The sequence below is a fragment of the Monodelphis domestica genome, chromosome 3, assembly GCF_027887165.1.
Source record: "Monodelphis domestica isolate mMonDom1 chromosome 3, mMonDom1.pri, whole genome shotgun sequence".
NCBI classification, from domain to species: Eukaryota; Metazoa; Chordata; class Mammalia; order Didelphimorphia; family Didelphidae; genus Monodelphis; species Monodelphis domestica.
Window position 1 is genome coordinate 128,655,013 of NC_077229.1, and position 18,916 is coordinate 128,673,928.

Genomic DNA, 18,916 nt, shown 5'->3' on the forward strand with positions numbered 1-18,916 from the left:
AGTCCCTTCAATAACCTTTTAACTAGTAGTCATTTGGGCTTCCCATTAACATCTCCACTTGTTAGTTAGAAGGCAGCTATTGAGTTACAAAGCCCATTCCATTTGTGAACAACTTTTATTATTAGGATTTTTTTTTCCCTTATATTGAGCTGAATTCTTACCTTCCCATGCCTCCATTGCATGGGTCCTGCTGCTGTCCTTTTAGTACCAAGTAGAACAAGTTTGATACAATATGCAAGTTTTGTGAAGGAAATGAGGGCATCTATTTATAAGACATAGGATTCTGTTCAGGGTGTGGAGAGAAGGGAGGAATAGCACACAGATGTTATAGATACACAATTTTAAACTATTCAGATGCAGGGAATATGTTGAGGAGGTGTTATTAGAAAAAAAAAGAAAATATTTTTCTGAGAAAAGGGAACCTGCTTTAATAGGTACTAATAACCAAGAAGTATTTAGAAATTTATTTAATTGTTTGTGATAAGATGAAATTGGCAAAGATATATACTAAATTCAAATATACATTCAAGTATGATTCATATGAATTTTAGATTTAAAGTGTTATCATTAGATTTCTTTATCATCAGGCCTTCTTAGCACTCCTGCCTCATTCATAAATATACATTTTTCTTGGTATCAGACTAAGTTTCTTCTTCCGAAAAAAAAATATGTATTTCTAATAGAATGTTAGGGCTAGAAAAACGTTGGTGATCCTTTAGTCCAATTATCACTTAGGCTTACTAAAAGTGATACCATCTGATTAAGATCAGTCTCACAGAAATTCTTGACTCCTTTATTCCTTTTTTTCCTATTATATCCCTATTATATCTTTTACTAAAAAAAAAAACTGCTACATATCCAGGTTGTATGCATGACTTATAACTATAAAAACTATATGAAAACTAGAGGGCAACTGCCAGTTTAAGCCCTAGTTTCTTTATGGGCTTCTTGAAACCCCCACATAACTAAATCTGTTCAGCCAAGCAATTGAGCTGGAGAAAATCAGGGACCTATTTTCTCTAAAGAAATTCTTCTAAAAGAAGTATTCAAGTGAAATCTTAAATGCTGTGGGTTCAGTTTTCATGTAGAATATGCCATCAGTGCTCATCCACCTAGTAGAGAAGAAGAGTAATATGGTTGATTCTAAATATTACATACAAAAATAAATTCTATTTGATTCTGAAACATAGTTCAGAAAATATATATCTATTGTATATACACACACACATTTTGTCTTTTAAATATTTTTTGACTGTTCTGCTTTTAAAGTTTCTTTGTATTCTTGGAGAATATATAGATTGGATCTAGTGGTAGGAAGCCATTGAGGCCTTAAATAATATCTAGCTTGCAAGCTACATATACCAGTGATTAATCAGTAATGGACTTTATTTCCTACATTAATCTACCTTTACCTTTTCAACATCAAGAAAAGATTCCCTATATTTATTTTTAAAAAGCAAAGAAGCCTTCTCCTGGTATTAGTTTTAGCTTTTTTTTTAAAGCCCTTACCTTCTGTCTTAGAATCAATACTGTATATTGGTCCCAAGGCAGAAGAGTGGTAAGGGCTAGGCAACGAGGGTTAAGGGCCTTGCCCAGGGTAACACAGCTATAAAGTGTCTGAGGCTAAATTTGAACTCAGGTCCTCCTTTCTCTGGGCCTGGCTCTCAATCCATTAAGCCACCCAGCTGCCCCCTATCATTGGGTTTTTTTTTTTTAAAGAAACCTATGCTTCTGTCTGATGTTTTGTTTTTATTGTTTTTGTGGTTTGGGTTTTTTATTTTGTGGGTGGGTTCACATTTCTTACACTGAGGTTCATGAACCACTTTGGTAAAACAAATCTTTTCAGTTTGTTTCTTGGATCAGATTTTTCCTAGTCTAATTTGGAAAGTTGGAGTTGAGAATGAAGCCCTACAAATCTATTGAATATTGTTTTCATTAGTCCATAGGGAAAAAATACAGTATTTCTAAGGACTAAGAAAATAAAATGGGTTATGACTGAGATTTTTGTTTAGTTCATTATAAAGGTGTTTTCAATGTGCATTAATAAGAGGGTGCTACATACAATCATTGGGAAATTTTTTTTAATTAATTCTCTTTTCAAATTCTTTGCTTTTTCTTTCCTTTGTTGCTTCTGCCTTTCCCGATCGAAGTCTAGGAGAGTAAGTCAATACTTTTTGTGAGCCTTTATTTTTCTATTGATATTTCTGTCATCAAATTTCTTGTTCTTTTATGAAAGATTGTTACTCTGTTTCTTTCATTTTCCTGAAGGATATTTGTATTAATTCAATGGTGGGGAAGAGGAAATGCTGTTATAACATCAATCCAGATGTCGATGTAAAATTACACTTATTTATAGATGTGTAAATTATGCATATGGAATTCTAACAGTCAATGAATCATAGCATGTTCAAGCTGGAAGGGAGCTTAGATATCAACAACCTTTTGTGAGGAATGTTAGTCTCAGAAAGGGTTGAAAAGCCAGGTCTAGGGCCCAAATTTCCACACTCAGTTTTTATCAGTTCTCATTATACTATATAAGAACTCCCTGTTTGTTTGGATTTATTCTTTTTTGTATTTAGACTTTCATTCCTTAAAACATTCATTCAACATTTATTGCTTAATTATTGTCTAATGGGTTAAGAGCATTGTTCTAGGCCCTGAGAGAAATGTCAAATTTTGATAAAGACACAATTTTTGCCCTCCTAGATGTCACAGTGTAGTAGAATTTTCACAGAACCCCTTAATAGACTTAACTACACAATGACTGAATGTTAGACTGTAGAAAGATCTTAGGAATCTTCTAGTCAAACTCCCTTTCATAGCCAAGGAAACTTGAGACCCAGATAGAGAAATTAATTTGCCCAGTCATATAAATAAGTAGCAGAGTAAGAACTTGAATTCGTATCTCTTAACTCCAAATCCAGCATTCTTTCCATATCCTTTGGAATGATATACCTTTACTATTTTATTAAACCTATTGCCACCTTTCAACTAGAAAGCAAATATAGATCTTTCTCCTGATATGAACTCTTTTGTATTTGTATTTCTTATTTCTAAAGGCTTTTTTTTAAAGAGCAATTTCTAAATGCTTTTTATAGCATCATTACTTATGAAACATAATTTGGTGGAAAAGATTCTGAATACTTAAGTTACTTTTACTCAAGTGACTTTCACTAGGTGCCCCTTTTGTAATGGGGTGTTTGTAGAAAAAGTGATATAATTTTCTAAATTAAGAACATCCTCAGGTTCATAACATTTTTAAGGGTCCTTAGATATTTCACCAGCCTTTTTTTCCACTGCTTCTTTTACAGAGATAGTGTTTGCAGTGCTAAACAAGCATGAATAGTCTAAAAATATAAAATTACACTTTCATTTATTTTCTTTTTTAAGTTATAGTGAAATTGAATATATCTGAAATGAAGTAGAAAAGCTCCAGATTATACATCAGGGAACCTGGTCTCATGACAGTTAAACAATAAGCAAGACCTTTTGTGTGCCAGACATAGTGCTAAGGACTAAGGATACACAGAAAGGCAAAAAATAATCCTAGCTCACAAGGAGCTCATGGTCCAGTGAGGTAGACAACATGCAGAAAACTTTGTACACATAGGATATAGTCAGAATATATTGGTGGTAATTAATAGAGTGAATGCACTAGCATTACATGAGATCTACCACTCATAAATACTTTCTTTTATAGAACACTTTATAGAAATTGCTTTCCTCATAACAACCTTATGAGATGAGTGGAGAAAGTATTACTGATATTGAGTATTGATAATTATTTTAGATGAAAACTTAGAGTTCCAGAAGTCTAGAGGCTTACCCAAGGACACAGGTGGTAGAAACAATTTTCAAACCCAGACCTAGTTATACCTAGCCTAATAATCTTTCCCCAAAAGCACATTGCACTAAACTTGGGTCAGGCAGATTTCTCCCCCCTTCTGATTCTCAGTTTCATCCTCTGGAAAATGAGTGGACTTGCCTGGATGCTAGAGTCTCAAAATTCTTTCCCTAAGCCCAATAGTTAATATGTATGTGTTTAATGTGGAACAAGTGGGTATGATATAGCTGAACACGATGGTGCCCAAGCTTATGAGTTGTTTGTAATTTTTCTTTTTCATGGTTTCTTCTTACACAGGATTCCCAGAGCAGGCAAGGAGGGTACAGTATGCATCAGCTTCAGGGCAATAAGGAGTACGGCAGTGAGAAGAAGGGTTATTTGCTAAAGAAGAGCGATGGGTATGTATGAAGAGTCATTGTGTGTGTGTGTATGTTACATGTCTCATATGTCAGCAGATTTGTGATCTTACCAAGGTGAGTACTTCCTCTAGTTGTGCCAATCAGAACCTATCCATACTGTTTCATTCTGTGTGATTTTTTTGTCCATGTCCTCTTATAAATTTTCAAAGGCATTCACTTTCCATTTGGGGTCTTACTACATGTTCATGTGTATACACCCACGTGTTTTTAAATTTGTTAAAGTAGGATCGTTTATGTTTATCTCATCAGTAAATAGTGTCCTAAGGTCAATCATGTTTGAGAGGACCAAGTAACTGAAAAAGTGTTGGTAGGTGCCATGACAAAATATGAAATTTAATAAAAGAGCTTTTATATGCACAAATATTCAGTAAAACTTAGCAAGACTAAGATTCAAATTATAAACCAAGAAATTCAAAAGACCAGCAAAACCACATGAATTCCTTTTGAATCTCAGGGAATGGACAAAGTGAGACAATTGGTTTCATGGTTTACTAGTTCAAACTCATTCCACTCACTTAATACAACCATGATCCTTACACTCAGACAGAGAAGGTTTTGATAGTAACCAAATTATTATGGTTATTATATTGTCAGCGCACATTGCCATTCTCTTTGTTTTAAGTATATTTTCAGATTTTAAAACTAAAACATAACAGTATATATACTCTAACAAGTATTATTTTTGTTCTAGAAAGTTTATAACTAGGAGTAAACTGATTCATTTGATAAATCTTTGCATCCCAAGATAGAGTAAGAACCATATCTGCATGGTAATATATACATTTTTCAATAAGTGTAAAGATTAAAATTTTGGGGAAACTGAAGCAGGTAGAAATTAGTTTCTCTCTGCAAGGAATATTATATATTTATGAGGTTTATTAAAGGTTAAGGATTAAAGAAAATACAGAATAAGAAAAGCACATGCCTAGGCCAGAGAGGCCTAGACAAGATAACCTCACATCATGAAAGAGACGCGTCTGCTCCAAAACAGAAGTCCAAAAGAGCCCAAGCCTATTCACAACCAGGTTTAAATACCCCATCTCGCTCTCGGCCCAGGTGAGAATTCAGTGAGATTAGAGGGCATTCTGGGGAAGTGGAGCAAGGGCTTCTGGGGATTGAAGTCCTGGATTTGAGTCTATTTTTACATAGGACTAATACATTAGAGCAAGATTTTAGGAAAATTAGCCTAACTGGATTATAAGGAAAAAGAGAATAAAAGTCAAGCCACCAGTTATAATTCAAGTCACATTTCCCCTTCTAAGAATCCATATTAAAGAAATAGTGATTATAGGTAGGAAATTTCTCAATGACTATAATAAACTGTAAAGATTTACCTTAAAAAAAAGTCATTATTATCATAGTGGAGTAAGAGCTCTTCAATCAGTGATTCCACATATTGATAACTGCCATTTATTTAGTATGACTTAAATTTAACAGGCAGATTGGTGATACAGTACATAGATCACTGGTCCTAGAATGAAAGTCCAGATTTCAAATCTGACCTCAAATACTTAACTAGCTGGATATTTCAGGGTAAGTCATTTAATGCCTGCCTGCATAAAAACTGCTGAAAGAAATGCCAGACCATTCCAGTATATTTGCCAAGAAAAATATCATGGACATTTGGTCCATGGGGTCACAAAGAGTCAGGCATAACTGAACAACCAAACAACTAACAACAAGCTAAATAAAAATTACCCTCAACAAAAATAGGATCTTAGTAAAGTAGTTATTAATTCCCATTTTCCAGAGAGGAATACGAGTTCTTTGAATATTAATCTATGAGTGATGGAAAAAGGATTATAAAATCATAGATTTGTAGGTGAACATTAGAGTTTATCTCCATTGTCCAACATTGTATAATGCACAAAATGTGTCAAAGTGAGAATTTGAACTTAGAACCTCAGATTGGAAATCAGTTCTTCTATTAGTGAAAATCAAATTCTTAATAAAATGTCTTCTTCTTGCTTCTTTTGCTATCATTTTTGAAGAAAAATGGACAAATTGAATATCCCATAAATAAACTTTGGATCCATTTATTAAGTGTATTTATGTACTCTTATCAGACGTTTAGAAAGTTGATATTGTTGATTTTCTTTTTCAGGCTTTATATCAATATCATCTAGTGTAGTAACTTCAACCTTTGGTTGGTAAAACTGTAAATCTATCTTTGTTTTTCTCAGGTGAGGTGGCAAAAATTCTTAAATTTCTCAGAAAAGAAAAATTAACTAAAATTAGTTTTTTAAAACAAGTAGTCTAGCAACCATGTGTCTCTAAATGAAGTAAGGATGAGTACCTAATCAATATTTATTGGATTTCATTGCATTAGAATGAAAGGCACTGGAGTCATGAAGAGTTCTTGGTGCCTGTTCATGAAATGAATACCACACAAACCATTTGTTCCTGCCTGTTCCATGGGATGCCTGTCTGTATCTTCCCATAAGGTCATTCCAAGTGATCTACCTCACATATCAGAATCTTTCCTTCATTTCTCTTGGCATGTGACTAGCCTGTCATATTCCTACCATGTTATAAGGGACATGTATAATATCACAAAAAACAAAGGATTGCATAACTGCAAAATGATTGTTAAGTATTGCTCTAAGACATGAAAAAGGCAAGTTATTAGGCAACCAATTAAATTTTGAACTTATCCTTCTGTTTGAAATTTAGAAATAATGAACGTGTTATCCATTTCAACAAGGAAGCATGGATCAACTCAGAAAGATTCATGCCTTCAAGATACTCCCTCTTTGGTTCATATAAGTCATGAGAAGAAACCAAGTGCATGCACAAATGTATGAAAATATTTAATACCGACCTGAATACATGCATGCCCATTTTTTTGTGTGCTATTTGTTCATGTTTTCCTCAAATCTTCTATTGAGAGGGAACTCTGCCAACATATTGGAGATATTCTCTTATAGTATCTACATACCAATGTGATATAGCCTCATACTGTCTTGTTTTGTTTTTTAATCAATACCATGGCTAAAAGTATGGCTGGCATGTTCTTCAAATTCTTAAGAGGATATCAAGTCTCTTTTGGGTTTATCCATACACACATATGTACATATCTCTATGTATACATATATCCTGAGTTCTTAATCTTTGGGGTCATGGACTCCTTTGGTAATCTGATAAAATGTATGTATTTCTTCTTAAGATATTTTAAGTCTATAAAATAAAAATACATTTAAAAAAACAATTATAGTAAAATACCATTATCAAAATACTAAAAATAAAACAAATTCCTGGACCCTCTGATCTATAGAATGGCTTTGGGCTACTCCTTGTACACCTGGGAAATCAATCAACCAATAAAGAAATGTGAAATACACATATTCTCTGAAGGGACTAAAAGCATCATCTCATAGGATCATGCAATTTAAGAATTATAAAGGGCTTAAAATGGCCATTTTGTCAAAACTACATGCTAAATGATTTTCATAAACATATAACAAGTGTTCAAGTCAGACTCTGCTGAAGTCCTCCAGAGAGAAAGCTCACTCTTAAAGCAAACCATTAAACTCGTGGCTAGTTCTAATTTTCAGGAAGTTTTCCTCACATCAAAAATAGATTTTTTTTATTTTTTATAATTTATACCCAGTGCCCCTGGTTCTTTAGAACTAAACAAAACAAGTCATAAACCTTTTTCATAAAATAGTCCTTCAGAAATATGAAGTTAACCTTCATTTCTCTCCTAAGGCATTTGTTCTCTAGGATAAACATACTCAGGGCCTTCAACTGATATGACTTCAACTCATATGACATGAGACCATGTACCATCCATCCGCTTTGTTCTCCTCTGAACTTTCTCCAAATTCTAAGTGAATTGAAATCACAGCACCTAGAAATGAATGCAATGTTCTACCACTTCTGTATTCCTGGAGGCTATGCTTCACTTATTGTAGCCTAAGAGTAAATTATCTTTTTTTGGCTGCCATGTTGCATTGCTGATTCATTGAATCTACTAAATACAGTTAAACTGCTTTTTAAGAGCAACTTTTTTATAACTATGCCTCACCCATCTTGTACTTTTGAAATTGTTTTTTTTTTGTAGCTATATTCAAAAAGGAATATTTCACATATTCTATTTTGGTTTTCCTCAAATAGATCCCATTTTTCTTTCCATTGGAAGTATTTCCTTTTTATTCATGAGAATCTCCCATTCCTCCTGGAATGACTATCTTGTAACTCTTTAGCCATGTGAACTTACATATTTTCCTCTGAACCCATTAAAAGATGCTTTCTAAAAATCTAGATTCCTTTTCAGACTTTGCCTGGATTTGCTTTCTTCTATCACAAACTCTAGAAAGGAATGTTTACACCTCTCCAAAGTTCCCATTAGTCCCATTCTTGGTCACCAGTATCTTCCTATTAGTGATCAGATCCAGAATATAATGTCTCTTTATTGATCCCTCCATATTTTGAAAGGTGACTTGCCTGTCACTAAGACAAGTCAAGAAATTATTTACTATCTTACTTTTGTCAGAGAAAAAGCTCCAGCTACTGTTTGGATAACTAGATTCTTCCATACTGCTATGTTAAGTGTTTGTGCCAGGTGTGCTATTTGTTTCTCAAACTCTTCTTTACGTTCAGGTGGTTTTTAAATATTTTCCAATGTCAAAATCACTTACATTTTCCTTGCAATGATCTTCATTCAACTATTCTCCATCATACTCTCTTCCTCCATTTTCTCTGGTTCCTGTATTTCCTAATATAATTACACATTTTTAATATGCCTTCTCCCACTTTTTCCTACTTTTTCAATACACTTTATCCATTAAAAGTCATGTGATCCATTCATTAGTTTTATCAAAGTTTCAAATTTGCCTCCTTGGTATGGATTATTTTTTTCTTATTATTACCTAAAATTAGGGCATTTGAGTATAGACATTGAGGCAATGGTATTTTTTTGTATTACTGTTTTCTTTCTTGCCATTTGTGTTTTGTAAACTTCCAGGTATCTCAACTGTAATTATTTATAGTTATGTCCTATAACATCTAGCTTGGAGATATATATACACATTCATATCTCAATGCAAGATTATATATACACATCTATGTCTATTATAAAATCATAGATTCAGATATATATAGATATCCACACAGTGGATAGATTACTCAATTTGGAGTCAGGAAGACTCAGTCTTCATAAGTTCAAATCTGGCCTCAGACAATTAACTTGATTTATGATCCAGGGCAAATCATCTTAACTCTATTTGCCTCAGTTTCCTCATCTACAAAATGAGCTGGAGAAGGAAATTGCAAACCACTTCATTATCTTTGCCAAGAAAACCCCAAATGGGGTCACAACAAGTTAGACATGGTTAAAAGTGACTAAACAACAATAAAAAATGGAACATATATATTTCTAAGTTACATACTAAAAAGATTAATTTTAAACATCTCATTCTCATAAGAAAATATTTCAGACTGAACTGTAACCTGAGTACTCCTTGCCAATGAATGACTCTATAAACTCCTTGCAAGACAGAGTCTGATAGTGTGTTTAATTTCACATTGGTCACTCTATATCAGATTTTTAATTCCCTCTATAAAGTATTGCAAGGAATTGACAAAGCTGAAAAGCTGCTTATAGAAGACAGATTTCCTAGCCTCAAGATTTATTTAAAATGTTTGTGGTGATAGACTTAAAGGACTTTTTAACAGGTTACACATAAAATGAATTGTAGGTGTCTATAAAAACAATTCATTGCAGTGCCATCCCCTTGTCAATAATAGGGCTTACTGATACATTCTGTCACTTTTCCTATTTAAGTGGTGGGGAAAATGTAAGGCTGTAGATTCATCACTATTCCATGTGTACAGATATGGAAAAATCCTCTAGTGCTTTTTAAACAATGAAGACTAGATATAACTAGAGTAAATAAACCTCTCCCTGGGTAAAAAATATTTCTTTTGCCTTTAAAACTCAACTTTTAAAGTCATCAAAACAAAGTTCTCAAATTCTCTTTCAAAAATATTTATTGTCTTTTATTTTATATGTATTGATAAACAGCATTACATCTAAATTACTAATAACTCTTTCTAGTAGCCTGATATTTAAGATTGTTTTAAAAGTTTTCAAGTATTTGTTGTGACATATATATGATCTCTGGATCCATGTAAAAGTAGACTGTTTTCTCAGGATAATTGAATGAATGTATATAAATGGGCAATTTTTAGCTCTTATCGTATGCCAGACACAGTGCTAAGTACTACCCTGAGACATTGCTGTCTGTCTAGTTCCTGACTTATATCTTACTCCTGTCTTACTTTAATACCTATCACCTATGCTAATGGAGGAAACACTAAAATGTATGTCTTTTTAGAAAATCCTGTACGTTATAGCTCTGTCCAAAGCAAATTAATGTATGGTTTTTTCCCCTCTTGTTAATAATAAATTATTCCTTTGTTTGACTTATTTTTAGGCTTCGCAAAGTATGGCAAAGAAGAAAGTGCACTGTAAAAAATGGAATTCTGACCATATCCCATGCAACAGTAAGTAAACATTGTTAGTTTACTCTAGCTCATTTATCACATTTCCTATCTGAAACACTGTAGGTGTGCAAAGGTAATATGAAGTAACCACTCTCCAATTCAGTATTAAAATATTAGTTTAGAGACAAGTGGGATACATTCTGTTTAGAGTCTTATTGATGAAAAGCAGGATTGTTACTTTAAACTCTGTTTATATTTTGTCTTTCTTGACATTTCACCCTAAATTTTTTTGGTTTGTTTTAACTTGATCTCCTATTTTTTGGCTTTCTTATTCAATGCCTCTGCATCTGACATATTGTACCAAATACAACCCACTTGGCACAAGGATGTGGTCTTCCTATGAACAGAAGATGCTCATTTTACACATTTCAGTGCTTGCCTTATGTCTCCCCCCTACTCCAATCCAATGCTGAAGCCTAAAGCATAGATCCAACTATGTCAATACCTCCACCCCTCGATAAAATCCAGTGGCTCCCTATTGCCTCCAGGATCAAATAAAAAATTCTCTGTTTGGCATTCAAAGCCCTTCATAATATAATCTCTTCCTACTTTCAAGTATTCTTATACTTCACTTCCCAACATGGACTCTTTGTTTCCAGTGTGACATTGACCTCCTGCTGTTCCATGAACTAGACGTTCTATCACTTGGCTTTGGGCATTTTCCCTGGCTGCCTTCCATGCCAAGAATACTTTCCCTCCTCCACTCTACCTCCTGACCTTCCTGGCTTCCTTCCTGCCCAAACTAAAATCTTATCTTTTACCGTAATCCTTCTCCAACCACTCTTAATTCTAGTGCCTGCCCTCTCTGTTAATTATTTCCTAGTCATCCATCCTATATGTGTGTTATTATGCCTTACAGTTTTCTGAATTTTAAATCTGGCCAGAGGAATCTCTCCTATAGAATGTCTTTAGCCTTTTTATAGCATGTTCATACATAGTTTATTTTCATGTTGTTTCCCACATTAGACTGTGCTCCATGGGAGTAGGGACTGTTTTTTTGCCTTTCTTCTGTCCCCAAAACTCAGCACTGTGCCTGACACATAGTAGGCATTTAAAAATGTTTTCTTAAATTACTGATACCAACAGAGATTACTATAACACATAGCATTTTACATGCATTATTTTATCTGATCCCCTTAGAAACTCCATGTGGTATTTAGACAGAAAGGTTAGGATAGGGATATCATAGTTATTATCTCTGTTTTCTAAACAAATAAACTAAAGCTCAAAGAATAAAATTATTTGCCCATCTCCGGATCCTGTAAACTACTTCTCTCACCTCTGAAACAATGCCAGAAATAAAATTCACACCTAGAACTCCCTTACTAGAAATCCAAATTGTGACATGAGAAGATTTTTCTGATTTTTTGGGGGGGAGGGGAGAACAGACAGATGGATGGAGGATGGGAGTAAAGGAGGGAGGGGAAAAGGAATACTTACATACATAGAGCATGTATTAAACATTTACTATATGCCTGGTACAATGCTAAGCACTAGGAATAAAAATGTTTACAAAAAGAAAGGGAATCTTTGCCCTCTGGGAGCCAATATTCTAATGGAAGAAGACAAAAAGAATTGAAAATCTGGGAGGGAAGTTTGGGAGATCATGACCTGCACCAGGTTAAAACTGAACATGACTACCATGGGTACTTCCTCAACCAGAGGTCCCAATTGATGAAATGCTGGAGGAGGCCATTATTAGAAGGCTTCAGGGGCAGAGGAAGAAAAGTTGCCAGAGAAGGGGTGTCATACATTGAACCAGGTATAAAGTTAAGTAGGGTCAAAGGATAGAAATTTTAAAGAAATAATTTCAACATGAACAAGAATTTCCTAATTTCTAGAACACTGAAAGTGGAATTAACTGCCTTTTCTGTCATGAGAAGTATTCAAGCAGAAATAAGATAACCATTTGTCAAGAATATGATAGAAGAGATTCAGTTTAATATTAAGTTCCTAGAGTGTACAAGGCATTAAAATCAGATGTGTACTAAACTAAATTAGTTCTGAAATCTCTTGCAGCTCTGAGATTTTATGATTCTATGTAAATAACCCAGTGGTATAAAGAAAAATATTTGTTCTTTTGTTAACTGGTCCCTCCCATTTATCCTACCACACACCAATTAATAAATATATTAGAAAGAATAAAATAAAATCCTCAATACATTACACGAATAGTTTAGCAAAACAAATGCTCATATTGCCTGTGTTCAGAAATGATTATCTCTTTGCATTTTAAGTTAATCACCTCTGGCAGGAAGTGAAAAATGTTTCATCTTTTGTCTTTTGGATACAAAGACTATTATTGTATATCATTATTATAGTAGAATTCTAAAACCCTACAATGTTATTTTTTTCTATTTTATGTTGTTATCCTATAAATATCACTCTTCTATTTTTATTCAGTTGGCTTTATATTGTATCATAGGGGTATTCCCAGTTTCCTCTGAAACTATCCATTTTGTCATTTCTTATGGCACAATAATATTTGATTACATTCATATGTGACAATTTGTTTAACCATTACCCAGTAGTTTTTAATTTTCCACGAGAAAAGCTACTATAAATATTTTTGTACCTATAGGTCTTTTTCCTCCTTCTTTGATTTCTTTTGAGGTAGGGACCTTGTAGTGATATAAATTGGGTCAAAGGTTATGCATAGTTTAGTAACATTTTGGACATAGTTCCAAATTTTCCTAGAATGTCTGAATCAATTCACAGCTCTACCAACAGTGCAGTAGTGTATGTGCCTGTTTTCTCCTAGCCCCTCCAATACATGTTATTTTCATTTTCTTTTTTTGTCATCTTGGCTAGTCCTCTGGGTGTGATGTGAAGCTTTAAATTGCTTAAACATTCATTTTCTCTAAATTTTATTGAGATATAATGCATTTTTCCATATTTTTGCTGGAGAGCTTAGATTTCTTCCTTTCAACACTTATAGTTTATATCTTTTGACTATCAGTTCAGGATTGTTTTTAGTCTAATGACTTTGAATCAGTTCCTTACATGCCAATGAGATTTCTATTAGAGAAACTTGCTACAAAAATATTTTACCACTTGTATGTTGAATTTTCACTGAATTTTCAGGTTGAAGAGGAACCTCAGGGACGGCCTAGTCTTACCTTTATCTGAAAGAAAATCCCTACTAAAAAAAATACCTGACAGGTGGTTAAATGATCATCCATCCTCTGAGTGAGGCCACTGTACTTTGGGTTAGTTCTGTTAGGCAGCACTAATCCTGGGAATTGAAACACAAGGTAGAACACTATCTGGACTGGTTAGCTCAAAGTAAAGTGCAAGTTGTGACTATTATGTCGCTGGTCCTTTTCAAAATCAGAGGGCAAATAAGAGTGAAATGAAGGTCACAAGTTTGAGCTCCCCTTGTAATGGCAATTGAATTAAAGAAAAACTGTGCTATAAGCCTTATCTAGCCTCTCTTCTTAATTAGTAATCAGATTCACAAGTATAGAAGTAACCCTGAAGAAGTAGAGGGATCTACCCAACACTAATGGGGTAGAAAACATTCAAAGTGTATGTCCTAGGGACAGTAAGGTACAAGAACAACCTCTTTGTATTTAAAGAACAGCACATTAATAAGTAAAATAGTTAAACACTGATATAAGCAAATATGCCCTGAGTGCTCTGATAGTTGACGAAATGAGAAAGTTGAGCTAATTCCAAAGATCTTAAACTTTTTGCCTATGTTGCTTAATTTTATCAATTTCTAGACTTGCATTTTCTGTTGAGATGATAGTTATAAAATAGTGAGATAATCACAAAGTTAAGCTATTATAAGTTACTCATAACTTGAACCATTCTTAGAATTGAAGTATTACCTGAAAAGTAACTACCTAGTACCACTCCTTTTTGATGATGGTTCTCTAGTATAATACTCCAAAATAATTGTGATCCAGAACCTGCTTGAACACCATCACAGTGCCAAGGAGCTTATGGTCTCCAAAGATTCTTTTGGGGAACATATCTTATATAAATTATGCCAAAATCTGCCTCCTACACAGTAGCCCTTTGAATACTTGACACCAATCATACCTTACCTAAGTCTTCTCCAGATTTGCAGAGTAAAATCATAACCACCTAAATTAATATGCCAACTTTTAATAAGCTGACATTTCAAAGAAGATATGTGGGTGCCTTATGTCTAGACCTCCTATCTTGGAATTGTGAAAAATACTTACTGAAAAAGTACTGGTTTGAGGGGACATTTCTTATATTGGCTATCTTCATGTAAATATCAATGTTTATGCTTAATCTTAAATTTCAAAATTCGCATGGTTTCAGAGCTCAGAGAGAACTCAGATTCCACCTTTTCTAGGCCAAAACTGAAAGAGAATCCTCCGTAATATAAGCAGTCATCCACCCAGTGCTTGAAGACCTCCAATGAGTGGGAGCTCACCATACCCTAAGGCAGCACTTTCCAGAATTTTCAGGTCTCCTTGTTACAAAAACTTCAAGCCCAAATTTACCATTTTCCATTTTTTAGATACTAACTATTTAGGTGATCCTTAGCAAGTCATTTAACCCAGTTTGTCTCAGTTTCCTCATCTGTAAAATGAGCTGGAGAAGGAATTGGCAACCCCTTGAGTATCTTTGCTAAGAAAACCCCAAATGGAGTCACAAAGAATTGGACATGATTGAAAGTGGCCAAACAACAACAGTTTTTTATTCATTACTCCTACTTTAACCCTGTGGGGCTAATACCTCTTCAGCAGGACAGCCTTTCAAGTACACAGTAGATAGAGGGTCACCTACCTCCCAGAGTTATGAGTATCAAATGAGATAATAATTATAAAGCATTTAGCCCAGTACCTGATACATTAAAACTTTATAAATCTTAGTTTTATTCTCTGGGGGATTCCCAAAGCCTTTAGCATTTTGAAAGTTCAGCAGTTAGATCTGTTATGTTTTGAGAGTTGTTGATTCCATGAGTAATGTTGTCAATCATGATATTATAAGGCAGAGTGAGAATGCCATTGTCAGAATAGTATCTTAGAATGATTATAGAACTCTTTCTCTCCTCCCACCCTTTTTGGGGGGGCTATAATTTTGCCTCTCAAATTTAGTATTCTGTCTGAGTCTCTTATTACTTTTGCAGCTGTGGACAAAGCTGCAGCTGCTTCTTAAATAAATCTTCTGCTTGTAAAGGCAATTGTTAATGCAAAATTGGCTGGAGGCAGATTTTCCTTTTAGAAGACACTGAGGCACCTTTTTCCTTCTTCCTCTTCTAGAGATTCTCTTATTTTCTTGCATTTAACCTACTGCCCAGAGCATCCTGGTTTTCAGTCCCTTCTTGAAGCATATACATTCTGTGATGCTGTCAGATTTTATTAGATTACTAGGATCAGATCTAGAGAGCATCTGAGGTGGAAATTCCCCATAAAAGTCCCCATTGCTGCTCATCACTCTTAAGGATTCTCTACTGAAGAGGCTGTTTTTTGAAGCTCAGTATACCCAAGGAATAACCTTCAGAAATAGATTTCAGGATGCTTTTACTTGGGAATTTTCATAAGACCATACTAATTTCCTTTTGCTAGAGAAAAAATTTTCGTGTTGTTGAGAATAAGATATGCTTCACTTAGCCTTTTGCAGTATTGCATAATTTTTTATGCTCCTAAATCTTATTTTTCCCACCACAACCTTTCCTAGAGCACTTTTTCTGAATCTGCCCTTTGGCCTAACACATCATCTTTATTATTATTGTCATTGTCTTCTTTCTAAAGATACTAAATGGGGTTTGCCATTTCCTTCTCATTCCAGCTCATTTTTCAGATGAGGAAACTGAGGCAAGTAGGGTTAAGAGTCTTGCCCAGGAACCCATAGCTAGTACATTTCTAAGCTGGATTTAAACTCAAAAAATGAGTCTTCCTTACTCTAGACCTGATACTCTCTCCACTGTGCCACCTGGCTACCATTTTTATATCATCCTTTTTTATATGCAAGTTATAGCCTACCCTAGGGGATTATAATTTTTTTAAAGATGGAGTCTCTCATTTCTTTATTTCCCCAGCACCAAACATAGTACCATATACATATGTAAAGAATTCTTGAAAAGAAACTATTTAAAACATCCATAACTAGGTGGCTTGGTGAATAGAGTGGAACCTGGAGTCAGGAAACCCCAAGTACAAATATGACCTCAGAAATTTACTCACTGTATGATCCTGGGCAAGTCACTTAACTTCTCTCTGCCTCGGTTTCTTCATATGTAGAATATATTAATAATAGCACCTCCCACCCTAGGGTTTTTGTAAGGATCAGATGAAATATTTATAAAGTATTTTGCAAATCATAAAGCATTTTATAAAATGCTTGTTCTTATATCATGCCCTTCCTTAAAGGCCTCTAGTGAGGAAGCACCTGTTACCACTCACACAGACCATCCTACCTTTGGAGAGCTCTGATTATTATCAAGACTTTCTTGGTATCAAGACCAGTTTGTCCCTTAGCCACTTCTATCTGTTGTTACTACTTTTGTCCTTTAGGGCCAGACTCTAATGTCTAAGACTTGGGAGAGTTGACTGCCCTTCATATACTTGGAGACCACTCTCATTTCAGCTGAATTAAAGTGAATGAAATCAGCCATCTTCTCAGTCAGAACTTGCAAACCTTTGTCTAATCAATGCAGTTTGTTTTGATGCACTTCAAATGTACTTAGACATCATAAATAACGAATCTTGACACGTGACATTGGGCATGCAAGAATCTTTTAACCACGGGGCACCATCAGAATCTTGTACAGGGCTTAATCAGCTATCTACGACTGTCATCCACTAAAGAGACAGCGTGAGAAAGTTCTTCTGAATCTATTTAATTCTCCTGTATATTCTTGTTCTTTTAGAAGTACCAGGAATACTTGCAGCCTGGTGCCTAGAACACAAGGTATCTTTTCATTAGCAGGACAGGCTGCTTTTGCTATTAACTAAATCATATTTAATCACATCCCTGTTCCCTAAAGTATGGTCTCAACAGACAGTCAGCTAGCTTTTCTTGACTTTGTAAGCTCTCTTGTGATTACTGTGAGTCTTAGTGGAAATTAAGGGCACTGGTTTCCTGGGAGAGACTGAATTTTAATTATCTCATTTAAAAAAAATGCAAATCTATTTCTATTCAGAGAACCCTGGGCCATGACTTGGGGCCTCTTTAGTACTTGGGAATTCCTTATACTTTTTAATTGAATTTCCCAGTGGAATTCCTTTTCAAAGTACTAATTCATGAGTGCTGTTTCATAGAAGTACAATATTTTAGAGTTTGAAGGGACCATAATGGTCATCTTCCTTAACCCATACCTAGAAACAAGTTTTCATTTCAACATACCTACCATGTGGCTATCTAGTCTTGACTCAAAGACTTTCAACAAGGGGGAATCCTACTAGTTCCAGAAGGAACTCCTTCTTTTTATTACAAAGGTTTCTTTATATTAAATCCTGAGCTTGCCTCTTGGTAACTTGCCATCCATTTCAAATTGCTTTGATATAAATTAATTTGGAGTCAGTTTATGTTAGGGAAATTTACATTATTCCCTGTTTCAGTCTGAAAAAATTTATTTCATGTTATATTTCTTCAAGTCAAGTTTGAGCTTTCATATAAGTTGCTCTTTGGCACACCTCTGCATATACCCCTGCAAGTTCTACCTTGAAAAACATTTTTTTTTTTGCTGATTTTCAGTTCTCTAAATGGTTGGGTAGAATGTAAGCTCCTTGAGGGCAGCAACTGCTTCATTTTTGTGCATGGTACAAAGTGCTTAATCATTGTTAACTTAATTCATTAATTTATTTTGGCACCAAGTAACCATATCCAATACAGGATAACTACTCAATAAACACTTACTGGTTAATTTAAGGTAGACATTTTGCCACTATAAGGTCAACTCCAATGGGAATCTTATAATTCTCTAGGAGATTTTATTATGCCTTTGTCAAAACAAATAAACCTAAGCCTTAATTAAAACTTAACAATTCATCCAACAACTGAGAATTTAAAACAGGTCATCTGAGTCCTATTTCCTGCCTTTTTCTCCCTACTCCATAGTACAGTTTCCTCATAAACTGTAAACTGAGGAAGTCTGGCTCCCTCCCATCTGGGCTTGTAGGAAGCTTCCGACAAAGTGTTGAGGTAATCGGAGGAGAGTCAC

At 34.5% G+C, this 18,916-nt stretch overlaps 1 protein-coding gene across 4 annotated transcripts in view; it reads left to right on the plus strand.

The window, feature by feature from the left end:
- The window catches only part of ASAP1 (ArfGAP with SH3 domain, ankyrin repeat and PH domain 1), a 522,736-nt gene that overhangs the window by 415,153 nt on the left and 88,667 nt on the right, over nt 1-18,916 (plus strand). For all 4 annotated transcript variants that reach the window (XM_056823080.1, XM_056823081.1, XM_001381404.5 and 1 more), the window contains 2 exons: nt 4,142-4,242; nt 10,701-10,770. In XM_056823080.1, coding sequence (XP_056679058.1) covers nt 4,142-4,242; nt 10,701-10,770 — 171 coding nt within the window. The remainder of the gene's footprint in view (nt 1-4,141; nt 4,243-10,700; nt 10,771-18,916) is intronic.